At 41.6% G+C, this 17,014-nt stretch overlaps 1 protein-coding gene and 1 long non-coding RNA gene across 8 annotated transcripts in view; one reads left to right on the plus strand and one right to left on the minus strand.

The window, feature by feature from the left end:
* Positions 1–17,014, plus strand: part of LOC123971923 — a 66,634-nt gene that overhangs the window by 25,398 nt on the left and 24,222 nt on the right. The window lies entirely within an intron of this gene.
* The window catches only part of kmt2cb (lysine (K)-specific methyltransferase 2Cb), an 86,987-nt gene that overhangs the window by 22,832 nt on the left and 47,141 nt on the right, over positions 1–17,014 (minus strand). For all 7 annotated transcript variants that reach the window (XM_046050990.1, XM_046050986.1, XM_046050988.1 and 4 more), the window contains exons 14-35: positions 16,269–16,984; positions 14,773–14,895; positions 12,997–13,113; positions 12,529–12,633; positions 11,412–11,516; positions 11,116–11,297; positions 10,621–10,785; positions 10,412–10,518; positions 10,208–10,279; positions 9,899–10,111; positions 9,302–9,421; positions 8,894–9,019; positions 8,658–8,788; positions 6,145–6,337; positions 4,000–4,092; positions 3,663–3,710; positions 2,450–2,590; positions 2,304–2,336; positions 1,705–1,854; positions 1,470–1,611; positions 1,117–1,352; positions 856–929 (exon numbers count right to left, since the gene is read on the minus strand). In XM_046050990.1, coding sequence (XP_045906946.1) covers positions 856–929; positions 1,117–1,352; positions 1,470–1,611; positions 1,705–1,854; positions 2,304–2,336; positions 2,450–2,590; positions 3,663–3,710; positions 4,000–4,092; positions 6,145–6,337; positions 8,658–8,788; positions 8,894–9,019; positions 9,302–9,421; positions 9,899–10,111; positions 10,208–10,279; positions 10,412–10,518; positions 10,621–10,785; positions 11,116–11,297; positions 11,412–11,516; positions 12,529–12,633; positions 12,997–13,113; positions 14,773–14,895; positions 16,269–16,984 — 3,392 coding nt within the window. The remainder of the gene's footprint in view (positions 1–855; positions 930–1,116; positions 1,353–1,469; positions 1,612–1,704; positions 1,855–2,303; positions 2,337–2,449; positions 2,591–3,662; positions 3,711–3,999; positions 4,093–6,144; positions 6,338–8,657; positions 8,789–8,893; positions 9,020–9,301; positions 9,422–9,898; positions 10,112–10,207; positions 10,280–10,411; positions 10,519–10,620; positions 10,786–11,115; positions 11,298–11,411; positions 11,517–12,528; positions 12,634–12,996; positions 13,114–14,772; positions 14,896–16,268; positions 16,985–17,014) is intronic.

Genomic DNA, 17,014 nt, shown 5'->3' on the forward strand with positions numbered 1-17,014 from the left:
GCATCTCTGGAGAGACCTGAAAATGGCTGTCCACCAACGTTTACCATCCAACCTGACAGAACTGGAGAGGATCTGCAAGGAGGAATGGCAGAGGATACCCAAATCCAGATGTGAAAAACTTGTTGCATCTTTCCCAAAACGACTCATGGCTGTATTAGATCAAAAGGGTGCTTCTACTAAATACTGAGCAAAGGGTCTGAATACTTATGACCATGTGATATTTCAGTTTTTCTTTTTTAATAAATTTGCAAAAATTTCTACACTTCTGTTTTTTTCTGTCAAGATGGGGTGCTGAGTGTACATTACTGAGAAATAAAATGAACTTTTTTGATTTTTGGAAAATGGCTGCAATGAAACGAAGAGTGAAAAATTTAAAGGGGTCTGAATACTTTCCGTACCCACTGTATGCAGAACAGTCATCTTGTTACTATAAATCAGGTATCTCAGTATTTGACCGATCACGACTGGGATGTTTAAGTGGGATATCAAAAGAAAAGGCCATGAAAGAGAAGTGCTACAATGTAACCAGTGGCAAAAAGCCCTTAAAATCACTAATGCAGAGTACATTTTTTAATCAAGACTAGGTCTTTGAAACTAGCCTCTGCCAGATAAAATTACTTCTAGTGAACTTAATTACTGAGACCATAGTGAGTTCTAACACTGAGCGGGGCTTCCTATGCTAATTAGTTCATCTGTGAATGGCCGGATTTCAAATTGCATTGGCAAGAGGCAAGAGGCCAGATGCGGTAAAGGAGCCTGCCTTCTGCATACTAATATGGAAGTGCAACTAGTAGTGACAGTTTGACGTCTGGCATGGAAGAAAATTGTCAAATTCAACAGTATGAGTGATCTTACCACATATGGGGCCCTGTCTTGTGAACTAGCTTTCCTCCAAAGTTTTGCAATTTGCTTTACTCTTGTAGACCAGTCTGTTGAAAGAATAAGAAGAGTTGTCATGCCAACAGTCTCACAGCACAGTCAAGGTATTTTTGCACTGTGTGACTGAGACAGTGCAGTGGGTACACCTCAACAAAGACCCAGAAATAACAGCAATGATGAAAATAAAAAAAGATGGACAAAGGGGAAATATATATACCTTTAGAGCCATATACAAACCTGGGTATTCTTCTTTAAGGTTAGGGAAATTGACATTGGTATATAGGACGGGTGCTACAGTGGCTAGCTCTCCAAGTGTCTCCTCTTTCTCCCACTTGAGTGTACTCCTTTGGGCATTTGACATGGCTTCAGTCTCCCCCTCAGGCAGAGATCCAGGGGGGGTAGGGCCGGGGCCATGGGCAGGGGAGGGCCATGAACCAACTACCTCTCGAGGCATCTGATTAAACTTTCTATCCCTGTAACAACAAAGGGAAGAGGCTCATCTTTAATCACAAAACTCTGGTTTTGCAGAGAAAAAAGAAAACTCAATCTTGGAATATTTCATATTTTAAAGGAAGGAAGCAGTACAATACCTTGGATTGTCAGTGAAAGGCATGCGGTTCAGGGGAGAGAAACTTTCTGGGATGCAGGGCCCTGCCCCTGGATTTGAAGGTAATCGTTGGTTTGGTCCCATCATACCATTCATCATTGGCATCCTTGGAAACATGGGATTCCCTACATACACGATTTAAGAGGTGAATTAGATGCAAAGATTTTCAAAAACAACACCGTCGAACGCCATCTCCGACAAGGTGCTTAATGATGTACCTGCATTGGGGTGAGGCATACTAGTGCCAGGTGTGGCAGCAAGGGGCCCTGGACCATGGGGGTGAGGCACCTGTGGTGGTGGAGGTGGTTGGCTAGTGCTGGGGCTAAGAACTGCTGTGAAGAGATCCTCCACATCTTTTCCCTCCAGCTCTGTAACAGAGTGTAGCAGTACAATGTTGTGTATGCCTGCATATATAATACCCATTTAAAGTAAGAGTAAAATTAATAAACTATAATGTCAGAATTCAATACTCCCGATTGCAGCAGCTATGTGTTTTTAAAATTTTTAAAAAAAAATCACATTGGTAAATGGCCACTACAGGATGACCCATTACAAGAAAGAATTAGACAGAATTAACAAAGGAACATCTTCATATAGTAATACATTAATTGTATTGATAATGTGAGACAACTGGTTAATATTTTGTGTTTGCCTTGAAACCTGTCTCACTAACTTGTAAAACATTGTTTAGCCAAATTCTGAACCACAGTCCAATTGCTGTAACAACACTACATAGGGAGTTCACAGTCACATTAATTACTGTAGGACAATGGTGGATAAAGCTTACAGTTTTGCAAGAAAGAATGAAATTACAAACCTGGAATTTTGTAAAGTTTGCTGAGAATTGATTCTGAAACAACAAGAGAATTACAGAAAACAGATAATTATTTATCCTGTATTAAATTTTAAAATAACGGCTCAAAAGAACTCAAAGTGTCTGGATGTCTGGTCTCTCACACTGACCATCAGTGACCATCTTGTCTAGCTCTGGGCTAAGAATGCCGTCCAGGGGTTCCTCTGGGAGGGTTCTAGGAGTCCTCCGACCAGCCTGAGACTGGGGCGCCACTGGGGAACTGTCTGTCAGGGGCCCTATGTCCAGACCAGCTGTGGAAACACACAAAGACATACAAAAACAAATCATAAAACGTACGCACAAAGCAACCAACAAGATACCCAACCAAGAAAGTGATCATAAATATAGACTTGAAGTAAGAACATGTTAATGGTCTGTTTAATGCAATCAAAACGGAACAGTATAGGATTACAGCTCTGTGGGGTTACGGTGTTGTTTAAAAGGAGTGTTTTGCTAACTGTGAAGAGACAGACAGCTCATACCAATTCTCAGTAAAAGGTACACAAACACTTGAACGTTGGTGTTGGAAAGTATTGCTCTGGCCCACCAATTACATTGGTATTCTGCACTAAACACCTATTAATCTCTTTAAAAAAGGAAGCCATGCAACCTTCATCAGTTTTTAAATAGCTGATCCAATACATAAAAAGAACCCCATATAAATAATCTGGGTTACTACACTGCTAGCATCTTAAATTAAAATTTCTCACACTTTACGTTACATTACACATCATAACTGCAACAACTGTTTTACTAAACTTGGCTACAGTTGTCAATATCTACATTATTAATAAGTAATATATGGACACAGGGCATTTAAGTTGAACAAAGATTTTTACAAAAGAATGAAGGACATTTACTACAGTGCTTTTTTGTCATCTAGCCACAGAACTGAGACGAGAAGACCTCCACAGTCTTCAGGAATTAGAAGGACATTTGCCAAGGCTGCTTGTTCTCTAAATTGCTTGGTTCCAAATTGCTCATTTCTTGAATGCCAGGATGTCTTTGTCAGTTTGTTTCTTCACCATCTTGAATCTCTGACGGCGGCTATGAATTTGTTCTCATATTTATATAAGAAATGTCACCACTGTGAAAGGGCTTCAGGAGGCTCACATACATAGACTGACACACCATATGCATTAGAGTGAATTCTGTGCACTGGGTTAGGTAAGCACTACGCAGTTAATGAGTGTTACAGCAATCTGAAATGGTTGAGAAGTAGTATGTATGAAGCAGCTTATATGCATGCACACTCAGAGACACACACCGTAAGAGAGGAAGACTGCACTAAAGCAAGGGATTAGTAGGCCATAGCACCCTTACCAAAAGGAGGAGGTGAGCTGTCAACCTGGAAGGAGCAAAAATCAAGACCTACAAGGACCCAAAACCAGATAAAATGAGTGAAAAAATAGTACAGACAGAACAAGCACAACACGCTTCAGACAATGCAAACAAAAGATAAAACCAAAGATGAACTAAAAATATTGTTAAAGAATGTGACATTTAAAAAAAAAAAAATCATTAAGTGGTGAAATCAAAATAAACTCGCTGTCTGAGGAAATTTCTGAACCGGGAGCAAAAGATTTTATAAACCCCACGGCTAGGTGACTATTAATAAATTCTTGCCACTGTGACTGCCTGTGAGATTTATATGACGCACCAGAGTCACTGCTTGGTTTTCCGAGCATTCCCAAGATGTCTGCATCAGTGTTCAGAACATCAGATAGATCAACTAATGGTTCCTCAGACGTCTCTGTAGATGGGGGGGGAAAAAAAGGAACAAAAAAAAGAAAGAAAAACCAAACCGTCACAAATCATAATTGATGGTGATGCTGAACGGACATGAGAATGTGATTTGGAACCTTTGTTTGGGTGCCACATGTAAATTTGTTCTTGAGCAAACAAGAGAGGAAACTGTATGTAAACGTAAGCTAAACTGTACTGGCCTCTGAAAGACTTCAAATGTGCTTAACAAAATGTATCTTCCAAGAGTTTAATTTAACTAATTAAAGTGACTTTCGAGATTTATTGGCATGGATATGAACCATAATACTGGGATATCAAAACTAAAACATGTTGAAGACGGACAACTGTACTCAATCTTAGATTATGGATTTCATCATTCAATAAAGTTCTTTGAGGCTTTGATTGAGATAATTGTGGGTCATTTGGCCTCAAGCTTTACTGCATACTCAGACTCTTGCAAAATGTTCCTCATCTAAGCATACCCCCAGTCAGTTCTATGCTACAGTCTTTTCCCTTAAGAAATTCTGTACAGAATTTGAAAAGTTTATTTGGTTGAAAAATCACATCATTGTCAGAAGGTCACACTTGTCAAGGTTACAGTGTTGCACTCTTTCAAATAGCAGCATACCATTTTCTGAACTGCAAAATCAGTTTTCTAAGGAGTTGATACCTTGAAATATCACTCATCCTCGTTATCTTTTTATTCCCTCCCTTTTTAAACCACAGTACTGGATAGAACTTGTTCTCTCTAAAACTCGACTTAGGTTTGGCTTACAACAATTTTAAGCAACAGCACTGTTTTACTACTTAATGTTCAAGAATATATAAAAAGATTGCCCAAAGAACTAAAGCTTAAGAGTTGACAGATCCATTTCACATGTGCTTCTCTCAACTGCATGAACATTTTGTACATCACTCTTTGCTAATAAAAGTTTGAAGCTGTGCTACGTTCCGACAAACATTCAGGTGTGTTGTATACAGTACACATTGGTTTCAGTAATAGATTTTGACTATGCATAGATGTTAGTGAACGGTTTGTTGACAAACACTTTAATGGTGGTGGCTTCTCTCCATTTGGCCGTGTTGGTGTGCTGCATAGTATGCAGCGCCAATAGTGAGGAAATTTGCTTAAATATGTGCAGGCAGCAGGTAGGATGTGGAAAATCTGTCAGTTAATATCAAAACCGTTACAAGCAGTATGGCCAAAGCTGGGCTTCTTGTTGAGATGCACTAAGTATACTATAAACAGTTTAAGTGTCTCATGTTCTGCAACATAATAAACATGTTAAACCACTGTTTGCATTCACAGCAATTTCATTAATTTGACTGAATCTTTAGACAGCTTGAAAGACACCTTTTCCATTTGGAATCAGCCTTTCTAAGCCACTGTTACTATTCTGTTTGCGGCACGTGGCATTTTTTTGTCCTGGCTGCACAACCGGTCACTGAGGTCAGCACAAGGGGAATGTGCCATTTCATGTCAAACTGAGTGAAACGCAGAGAGAGCAGGAGTCAAAAGATTGAGGGGGCAGGTGAGACAAAGTGAGCTTGCAGAGAGAACAGAAGTTGAAACTTTATTTGGTATTTACAGAGTGAAATTCTGTGCAATTCTTTAGTGTAGCAGTAATGTGAATGGAGCTGCGGTTCCACAAATGACCCTTTGAACACTAATGGCTAGAGATTAACCTTCGACACTCTGACTTTGTTTTACATGAATGAGTGAAATGTGGTTTGAACATATGTTCAGTGGACCTGATATCATACCTATTGACTCCTGTATGAAAAGGGTTAACACTCTCATTGGGTGAGGACACTTGCAGAGACGAAGGAGAGAAATACGTGGAAGAAAAGACATTGTTATGCGCCAAAATAAGAATAAAAGATACCCCTGTTGAGTCAGGCTTTTACAATACCTGGAGTGATTCCTTTCCAGCACTGATCTAATTTATGCCATTCTTGTTTATTTGGTCATATCTAATATTCAATCCAACACCTTGCTTTGAATCAATGAATCATTACATCCCTTGTCCTGGAGAAATTAATTAATGTGTATACGTACGTGCTGCTGCTGGTCTGACGGGAAGGGATGTTGTCGATGCGCTGAGCAGAGGGTCTGATGAAGGGTCAAGGAAGCTGGTGGTTGGATGTTTCCTCTCCACTTGGCTTTGCCCCTCTTCTAGTAAGCCAGACTCAACCCCCTGCTGCCTGCTCTGCTTGCTTTTGTCTAGCAGGTCCTTTCCGAAGAATGCCTCCTGAACATGACAACACAAATCACTGGTCAATTCTCTGGGTTGACACTTCAGTTCAGGGAACTGTCAGCTTACCTTTCTTGACATCATACTTGGGAAACACATCACCATGTCAAATAGAGATCATTCAGTACACACTGAAGGCCCACGAGAACTGGCCAACATGACATAGAGAAGCTCTGAAACAGCTGACCTCACTTTTGTCAGCACCTACCTCCCCAAACCACTTACACACACACACACGTCATCTACTATCCTCTGCGACATGCAACTGCAGCTCCCTGCTGCACCGAGACATTAAAAGCCTAACGTGTTGCCATTTAAAAAATTAATGAAATGTGCTTCACTCTGTTGGACCTTTAGGTTAGACTGAACATCCCCCTACTATGGTGGGATAAAGAGCAGCACTGACAGCTGCCAGTGGATTAATGGACATCACATATCTATGTTTTGGCCAACAAAAGGTGACACTGAAATACTGGCTTGACACACAGAGTCTTGAAGTTATCTCCAGTTAAGCTTTTGTATGTCAATTTACAACCCCAACAGGAGCCATTTAAAGAGCATAATCAGAGACGAGTATCCTCTATAGTGACTTGCTTTAGGCTGTTCCTCTTTCAAAAAAGCTTGCAGAAGGGGCACTGTGCACCAAAGTTCTCTAAGTGGTTTCCAGGCAATGTACTTTGGATTTCCAACCTTCCCATGGGTGAGATAAAATGCATTTTAAGAAGATATGGCATGACAAGACTAGACAATCTGTGCATATGAATGGGGGGGCTTGCATAGCTATCAACAAAAATAGATTTGCATCTACTGGTGAAATAAGCTGTTTTAACTACTAAAACATTTTTTCTTGTAACAAATGTGCCTTTTAGAATATCTAATGTATAAAATAAGGCATCTGTGTTGGCAAAATGGACTGAATAAAACTCATTGGTGATTATTACAGTAAAACTTCAATTAAAAGCCTAGTCCCAATTAGACACCTGTCTGTCTTTTACTGGCCGGGTGTGGCTACACGTTTGGACAAATAAACAGGTCTCAATTAGAAGCCCGGTCTGGAAGTCACTGGATGTATAAAACCTCGTAAAGCCCACTGCATCACCCTCTTGAGCAAGTTCTAAGCTGCTCAGAATGTACATACCAATGTAACTGTTCAAACTTTTGTCAATATGGACATACTACACATCATTAGATCAGTTAGATTCTCCACAATTCAATCATTTATTTCATTTTACAGAAACAATGTGCACCAAAGTATTATTCATTTAGATTTACCGGCATGGTAAAGGAATTAAAGGCCTGTCGCAAATATAGACAGGGTGAGTTCAGTGATTTAAGCAAATAAAAGACTGGGCTATTGATTGAAGTTTTACGGTATTAAATTTATTATTTGTAGATATTTGTGTACAGAACAGATAGAATTCATAATCAAATCAGTGTTTTTTGAACAGTGATCACAGAGCTATAATACCCCCAGAGTGGTTATGTAGCAGTTTACTGGATATAGTTTAATAGTGGTTATACACTGACATAAAATTGTCATGTTATATAGCCACTCAGTTTATACACAGCATTAGGCCCTATCCACACTACTGCATTTTCGAATTAAAAAGGAGACCTTTTGCTACATTTGCACCTCCCGTCCAGACTAAAACAGCGAAAACGAAGACCTAAAACGGAGAAGTTTGGAAACACTGCCGACCCTGTTTTGAGTTTCAAAACTCCAGAGGGCGTTTTAGTGAAGACGGGCAAAAATGGAGGAATTTAGAAACGAAGACGCAGACGCTCGGCTCTCTGATCTGGTCTCAAAAGTCATGAAAAGCAGAAACACAATTCTACTTTTGAGTTGGTCTTTTTATTAAAATATTCTGTACCGTACAGATAACACTTATCTGCCTACACTTTTACGGTGCATGTTGCCGTTTCCTTTGCGACGACAGTCTGTTTTCCGCTGCCACACTCCCGTGTTGCATTCAGTAACAGTCACAGCTTGTTATTGGTGTATGCAAAAAAAATAAATAAAATTGGTCTGATTATTCGTCTGCATTTCTTTATTCTTTCGCCAAATCTTCTACAGAAGAGACCATCTGCTTCATGTTTAGACCGGCACGCTCATGCCAAGTGTACGTGAAGGGCCACTAGACGTGCATTTTCAGTCGTTTTAATGTAGACGGAGATCAACTCTAAGACGCAGCTAAAACGCTGGTGTGGGTGGAGATTGTATTCGTTTTAATTCTCCGTTTGTAAACTAAAACGGATTAGTGTGGATGGTTGGTATCTTTCATGTCAAACAAAGAGTGTGCTATCAAAGATTACTGACCTGCAGGTAGGCGGGAAAAGCTTCCTCCAGTTTTGTTTTCTTCTTTCGGTAGCGTTTCTTTATTTTTTCTGGTACCTCTGGTCCAGGAGGTGTCTCATCCACAGGCGTATCAGGCAGAGCCTCTGTCCATCCTACAACAAGAAAAAATTACAATCACAAAAAGATTTAAGTTGACAGATCAGGGGACAATCTATTTTAATACAGATATATATATATATTTAAATTGCTGTACAGACCCTCTTCTTTTCCAAAGGGATTCTCTGACACTGAGCCAGAGGAATCCTTTCTGCAGAGGGCTCGTTTGGCCTTGCCTGGACCTTGACCTGGACGGCTCCTCTGGCGGACCATGAACCCACCAATGCCTTGAAAGGAGAAGTTATTAACTAATTAGCAATATATCAACTCACAAAAAAAACAAAAACATTTTCATTACAATCATGGACAATATGATTTAAGATTTATTGAGTTTGATTGTATGGTTCTATTAATTGTCCAGAGCATTCAACATGAATGCTCAGAAACACTAGATAGAGCCCTCTGTACATCAGAGGCCCTGAGATGGCAGTGCTTTTGCTTCAGCGTCGGGCATGTACTGCACCATTTTACGCTTCAGAGGAGCTGTCTCCTTCAATCAGGTGCCCTACCCGGTCGGTACGGTTTCCTCTTCCTCTTCTTGCCACCGTCGGCCCCCTTGGAGTCATCTTCTGCTGGCTCTCGCTCCAGGCTGGAGTCAGACTTCCCCTCACAATCTAGGAGCTCCGCCTCTGCAAGAGGGAGAGAGCATTGATGATGAGTGACAGCCCTGCGGCAGAGAACACACCGGCCAGGCTGTTCAACACAGCACCAGGGTCAATTCTATCTGAACTCCACTCAGTACCAGGACATTAGCCTGATTGAAATTAAGTTCACCAGTTCCATTACTTAAACCCTTCATTTCCAGTGAGCCTTTTTCTTTTTCATACACTATTTTATATAGTAATAAAATTTGGTTGCCCCTTATTTACCTATATCAAATTTCTTTCTTTACTAATTAGGGGCATCCAACACTGATCATGGCACTCCATTTTAATCGACTGGTATTGATTATATGAAGCATTTCTGATACTTGTATTTGTATTATTTAATGAAACAAACTGTGGAGCTTGAAAACCATTATTTAAACACCAGATTGTATTCATAAAGCACAGCAAAATAAGTAGGCTGAGGGCCTCCAATAGAAGAGTGTGTGAGAAGACAAGTACCTCTGTTGTCCTCCATGTCTTCATCACGAGAGAGCTCTGAGTGGGGGTCTAAGGGAGCCTGAAGCACTGCTACACTGTTCTGGTTAATGATCTTCAGCTTCAGCTTTGGCTTGGGTTTCCTGCGCCGTGACGCTGTAGCAGACAAGCTCTGGAGCTGGCAAAGGCCAGACTCTGTCAGACAAACGCCATCCTGGGTGTAGGTCTTTGACAGATCTGAAAAGCCAATCACAGCTAGAATGAGCATACTGTAAAAACTAAAGTCAAATCACCATTTTAAACAGATTTTTTATCTGTTAACTGCGTACTCACCCATTTCTTTAGCCTTTGTGACAATCTGCGTCATAACTACAGGCTCAATGGCGTCTCTGGCCTTGGTCATAACTGCAGCAGCACAGTTCACACAAAAGCCATTAAAAACAAACAGCAGAAACAGGAGGATCAAATGTCATAGATAAAGTCTATTCAACACACACGCACGCACGCACGCACTTAGAGGAATCACTGTGTTCCCACCTTTAGTGGTTTTGAAAGCTCGGCACATTGTGCAGTCGAAGCAACCGTCTGCAGCCTTTTCAACATCTTCCTCTGAATGGAGACCCTGACAAGAAGCATGGAACCATCTGTGGATAGAAGAGAAGGTTTGCATAAGAGCCAATTATGTTAAAAAAATAAAAATAAAAAAAAAAGTAAAATAGAGGAGACCAATTCTCCTGAGCGGTCACCTGTCACATTGGCGGCACTGCAGAATTGTGGTGCCTTCGCTGTAGTCCACCAGGCAGATGGGACATGTTGCAAGGCTGGCACAGGGGCCACACTGGGTGTAATTATTCTGCCACTCACACCTTAAGCCTGGGGTGGTGGCGCCACACTGGGTACAGGACACGCACCTGCGGGAGACAGGGAGGACAGAGGTCATTCTACCCCAGTTCACTTCATGGAGGATAACTGTGCAGCAAAAATCCTGACGACTCATTTCACTGTCCACATGCAGCAAATATGAAATTATTCGTTCATTTGTAGTTTTTAGAGGAATGTTAAATTCAATGTATCCCCTCTCAGTAAAAATATTTAAGGTCTTCACTTTAAATGCCTTTGTGTAGTTGCAAAAATGCAGGGGGGTACAACTGTTTCATGCTTTTAGTAAACAAATTTCATTATTTTTTAAATCATTGCCTGTTTGAAACAAATTTAGATGAAATGATCATAAAATGATTCACCATTTGCACTTCCAGCTGTCTTTGGGCACGTTCTGCAGAGGAGGATCCAGGCAGTAGGTGTGATAGCTGATGTCACAGTCATCACACAGCAGCAAGCGGCCAGGATCGGTGGCCTGGCCACAAGCCTCGCACACTGTACACTCAAGACAACGCCAGCCTTTACTCAACACCACCTTGGTGATCTGTGAAAGTGACAATGACATTTATATGCAATTTTGCAGATGATAGGATTGTATTTTTGCTATGTACTCAAGCATACTGTATGTGTAGGTGTACAAACTCAATAGTAAATTTACCTTTATGCCAACACAAAAGGGATGGTAGCACTGGCCACATTGAGCACAGGCCAAAAGACGGCCCTCTGCACCGAGGCCAAAACTCCCACACACTACACACATGTCCTAAAAGGAAAGATATTGAAATTATAAAATAGTTGGAACAACGCCTATATTTGTTTTTCCTGTTTTCCCAGTTAACTTACATGTTTATGATGAAAAACAAAACAAAGAAACTAGTCAGCTGGTGCAGTTTGTGAAGAAGAATAAATCTGACCACTGCTGAACTTTCAACTCAGTTTGCGTTTCACCACCCAATCATGTGGGTATCAATATGTTCTGCATATTCCTTCAATGCCACTGGTGTTGTAAGTAGAAGTCATTAAATATTTTGTTGCATGCTGTCCTAAATACTGACGGAAAGAAAATGCTTTCCATCCTAAACCTGCTCGGTCAATAAGAGCAGTGTAGTTGTCCTCCACCCTAAAATACAGCAGTGCATAAAAGCATATTGAAATGCAAGGTAGAAGGAATACACTTTAGAAAACATTGGCCTTTTAAGACCTTTTTAACCATGATGATAGAGTGAGCTCCTTTCAGCCCTTGCTTCACACTCACATTCACAGCTAAGAGCTAGACAGAACAGTCTTTTTGAGCAATGACCAGTTCACGTGAGCCATTCAGGGGTTTGTGCCGAAATAAGCAGCACCGCAGCTGTATTTTTTAATTGCTTAGTCTCTTTATATGAATAGTTATTCTCTAATACAGGATTTCAACCTTCAAATAACTATCCCACACGGCTAACTTCATAGTTACTGCTATCTCTAAAACCTTGATGAATATTTGACAGCGGCCATCAGTCACTTGGTGTTTACGGAATCATTTCAGTACAGGAACATTAGTTTGAAGGCAGAAAGAATGAAATGATAAAATTTCAATATGATCCTGTGTTATATAATCAACTGCAGTTCCTGCAGGCAGTTGGCTGTATGTCCACAGGAATTAATGATCTCCAGTGGGAGAGGTCTTTAAGCACAGATTTAATTTCAGGCCATCTAAGTGAATGGAGAAATTCACGGATGAGGACTCAAAATGAAATACATCAGCAACACTCTTTGAGAATTAAATAAACAAACACCTGTTTTAGCGTGAAACTATCATTGCTGGAAAATATGACCACTGTGTTATGCATGGCGTTCTCCTCCTCCTCCTTGACTGGGTATGGTGCTTCTATTGTGGTGACCTGCAGGCAAAGAAAAACACAAAAACAAATATAAACAGTGTGATGACGTAATCATAATTGGTCATAAGAATTAATATAACCAAGGATGCACATACTATAGAGGAAAAGTTACTATCAGCTATTACTTTCTTTTATTCACAACTGCTGAGTCATTATTTGAAGGTATTGTGAACCGGCCTCATTAAATGTGCAGCCTTTACCTTAAAAAGTGGCTAGCAATAACAGGTTATTCTGTCATTAACACTAATGCTGTTTAAAATACATCGGCCATGTCTTGAGCTCGACAGAAAACAAAAACTACTTTTGCATATTGTGCAATATTTGCCAAAGATGTCGAGAAGTCATCCGACTGACAGTACATACCCCAGGGTTGATGCCGGGACTCACTCCATTTTTGCCTCTGGCCCTGCCACGTCCAGCTCTACCGGACAGACCAGCCCCTCTGGGCCGCCTCCTCCCAGGGAAGCCTGAGCCTCGACCCTATGGAGGCAAGACATAAATCAGAAAAGGTGCAGTCCGGCACTTAAGGGGTGGATATAGACACATTGTAGGGCAACACGGGGACATTGACGAGTACCCATCTTATAAGCTGATATGAGCAGACGCAAGCTCCACTTGTTTGTAAAAGCTTGTTTCTCTCTTGCACAGGGTCAATTGATCCAAGTCATAGTTTGGCTCAGTGGACAAACTGATCAGCAAACAAACTGTCCAGTTAAATCAGCCCCTGATTTGTTACCCCGCCCCCTTTGCTGCGATTCATTTGAGCTGGTGTGAATATAGTAATCGCACTCTGGACCAGACCAGATGCTTGGGAGGATGTGGTCTTGGACCAGTCCCAAACAAACTCTGGAACGGTTCGTTCGTGGTGGGAACGTGATCAGACCTCGATTTGAACAAACTACCTTTAAAATCTCACGCTTACCGAACACGTCTTATGTTTAACATGCTGACAGTCTCAAGCTCAATATTAGCTCAGCTGTTCTGCTCAGTCATCTGTAGACAGTGCTAGGGCTGCAACTAACAATTATTATTAATTAAACTTTCTCGATTAGTTGTTAGGTCCAGAAAATTGTCATCAGTCAATCATGCCTTCCCACAGGAGACCTTTTACCATTCCCACTTTCAGCTTTTAGGTCTGTGTATATTCTTGACTGCACAACAAGAAGAGCACTGTTCATCCAGTTCTAGAAACGTAATATTCTGCGGAGTTGTTTTCTACTAGCAAACTGCTAGTGCAAATACAGCCTGCATAACCGGTGATTCACTTAATATTTATTTAAGTATTTATGCTATCATCAATATGGCTTTGTAGAAATCTGTATTATTTGAGCATCACATAAATGCTCAACAAGGGGAAAAAAAACAAATAAACCCAATTCTTGACATTTTGATGGTTCATGCCAGACAGCGAGAATGTGAGAGTTAAGAAAAGGCCTCTGAGCTGTCGTTCTAGAAATGCATATTCCACTGTGCCGTTGGCACATTTCTGACTGGAGGCCTCTGCCTAATCATGACTGTCAAACTTAAGTCGAACCTTCCAGCACCTGCCCCAAAATCCCTTCCCATTTACCCCACATTTGACACTGATCCCAGACCAAGGCCCCTCCCATCCACTGTGCCTCCTGACACACTGTGCGATTGTGTTTAATCTGGACTGGACCCCTGCCGCAGCGTACAAATTAACCCTCACCCAGCTTTGCTAAGAGTAATGACTGTCACCATGGCTACCAACTACCTCAGACATTTCACTAAATCAAAATCAAAGAAGAAAAAAATACTTCAACAAGTTTGGATAAGACAGAAAAGGAGGGCGCACAGCAGAGCATGGCTGACAAAGAGGAAATGGGAGAAATACATTCATTTGTAAAAATATTTGTGTAGACTGTGGATGTCTTATTACACCGAACCCTTGATCTCTCAATTCAACCGCAAAGCCAGCAAAACCCACTGTCAAAATAGCCATTTGCTTATCCATTGTCCTATGAATCTCCTCTTCTCACTGTAAGGTGGTGGTAATTGTTAGCGCAGGCTACACAGTGACGTTCAGGAACACACGGGGAGTGTGCGTCACTAGGGTAAACAGAGGGCTAGCAGAGGGCAGCTGCTGCCCTGCTGTCTCTGGTGAGCCACAGTATTTACCACTCTGATGCTCCAGCCGGGGCTGCCAGAGGACTGCCTGGTCTTTGGGACGTCCCACCCCTCTGGCTGGTCTGGTGACCAGGACAAGGGGGAGCTCACACTGCTATGGGGGCTCCATGCACCCTAAGGTAAGGTGGGGGGCGGGTGAGAGAGTGAGAGAGAGGGAGGGAGGGGGGTGACAAAATGCAGCAACTTAAAAACAAAGCCAGCGAAGAAACAAAACATACAAAGAAAGATGTTAGAGAGATGCAGTGAGCTCCTAAGGTAGCCATCTGGGAACTACTCAATACACATCCATCTATGCAGAGCCAATGCATTACAAAGCATCTTGTGTGCCAAAAGATGACCAGGATATGGTATTAGGTTACATTCTGTGTTAAAGCCAATCCGGTTTTTCATGCATATGAATTTAAAGGTTTCTAATAGACTCTTCATAAAAGCAAAACTGGAGAGCACAATAGCATTAGTTGCATTTCACAGAGCATACTTTGCCAGAGCAACATGGCACCATACAGCAGGAAAGTGGCCCTGGAAACTCTCGCCATGACAACCATGTATGTTTCGCATGTTGACAAAATGAGTAAACTGCGTCAGCATGGCAGCACATGAGCGCATTAGACAAACTTAAGCATGCTGGAAGAAGAGCAACATTCAAATTTTTGGCTCCAGGCCTTGTGTAACAGATTAGTTTGGGCTATAAGATGTTTATTTAAGAGATGGGATATATCTGAGAAAATGAAACATTTTGCAAACTAAATTAATCTACCCTCACCAGCATCATTCATAATATATTATAGCCATGGGTGTGATTCAATTTCCATTCTTATTCTTCTGAGTGTCTATATTCTTTGTCTCCATTACAATTCATTTGTTTTAGTGACACTAAAAGTTATTTTTATTTTTTTTTAACACAGCCACTAGTGACCCACTGCAGTTGACGGGAGAAATATGGAGATAACTAAGACATGGTAATGGTCACTTACCACATGGTAGTGGTAATTTTTAAGTCAATGGAACCATAAGGTGGCGCATGTTTGTAATGTGGACATGAGATGAACAGAGTGATGAAAATGCCACTGAGGTGGAATATGGTGACACTCAGTGAAAGGTGCTTTAGCCATAGAAAAAAAATAATATATAATTCCTACTGTAAATAACGAATACTTCAACTGAGCTCTGCATGAACACTATGACTAACTATTCAGGTGGTGCACAAATGTGAAGAGGGCACAAGGAGTTGAGAGAAAGCATCATTCACCAGGCTGTCCTCCTGCTATGCTTGCATAGTGTACTGCAAGGTATAACTTGACTGAGGAAAAAACATATACTGAACCGTAGCCTTTAGGCTGCTTCAACCAATCCAGTGCCACCAAAAAAAATAAATAAACAAAACTAATCCACCTAGCAGACCCCCTAGGGCAGCCACAATAACTTGATTGGGACAGTGAATAAGGCAGAACCGATGCTCTTCTGCAACATGATATCCATGTTCCTACCTGTTTCACTCGTGGCCTCCCAGGAGAGAACTTCCTCTTGGTGATGGCTGGTTTTCCCATTCCAATCTTAGGGGTGAGTGGTATAAGCGTGGTGGTGGGCATTACACTGCTGTGGTCACCCAGTGGAGGTAGGATCTGGGCCAGTTCTCTGGGAGACATCCCTCGGACCAGAGGGGAGGAGTGGGATGGAGAGGAAACCATTTCTGCCAACCTTTCCACACATGTCTTTAGTGGGTTCTCGTCTGAAGACAAGCTGGAAAGTGACGGATCAGGCTTGCTCTCCGGTGTAGTGTACATCTCCTCCGATGTAGTAGAGGCAGAGGGCTTAACAGTCTCTGCCAGGTTTCTGTGAAAAATAAGCTCACTCCTCTCCTTCTTGAGTTCTTTTGGAACAGTTTCCAGGAAAGAAGCCCTGACTACATCCATACTTGAAGGCTGGGGTAGTGAGACCTCCATTGGTTGGTCCGAGAAAGGTACTGATGCAGTACTTGGTTCTTTGGTGGTTGAGATGATGGCCTTAAAATCCTTTGTGCTGGGGTTGGCCATGCCCTGCTCAGGGCAGGCCTCTGTCTTTGCTGGTTTGATTTGTAATGTGGTATCCTGTGCCTGTAGTGCCTCCATAGAGAGCTGGACTGGAAAAGATTCAGACTCCTGGCTGGGAGCCGTTGAAGGACTCTCCGTAGATGTAAGCTGGGCTCGTGCTGCTGGTTTTGTTTCTGTAAGGAGAAAATACACAGTCTTTACAT

Source organism: Micropterus dolomieu, linkage group LG06 (genome assembly GCF_021292245.1).
Source record: "Micropterus dolomieu isolate WLL.071019.BEF.003 ecotype Adirondacks linkage group LG06, ASM2129224v1, whole genome shotgun sequence".
Classification (NCBI taxonomy): Eukaryota; Metazoa; Chordata; class Actinopteri; order Centrarchiformes; family Centrarchidae; genus Micropterus; species Micropterus dolomieu.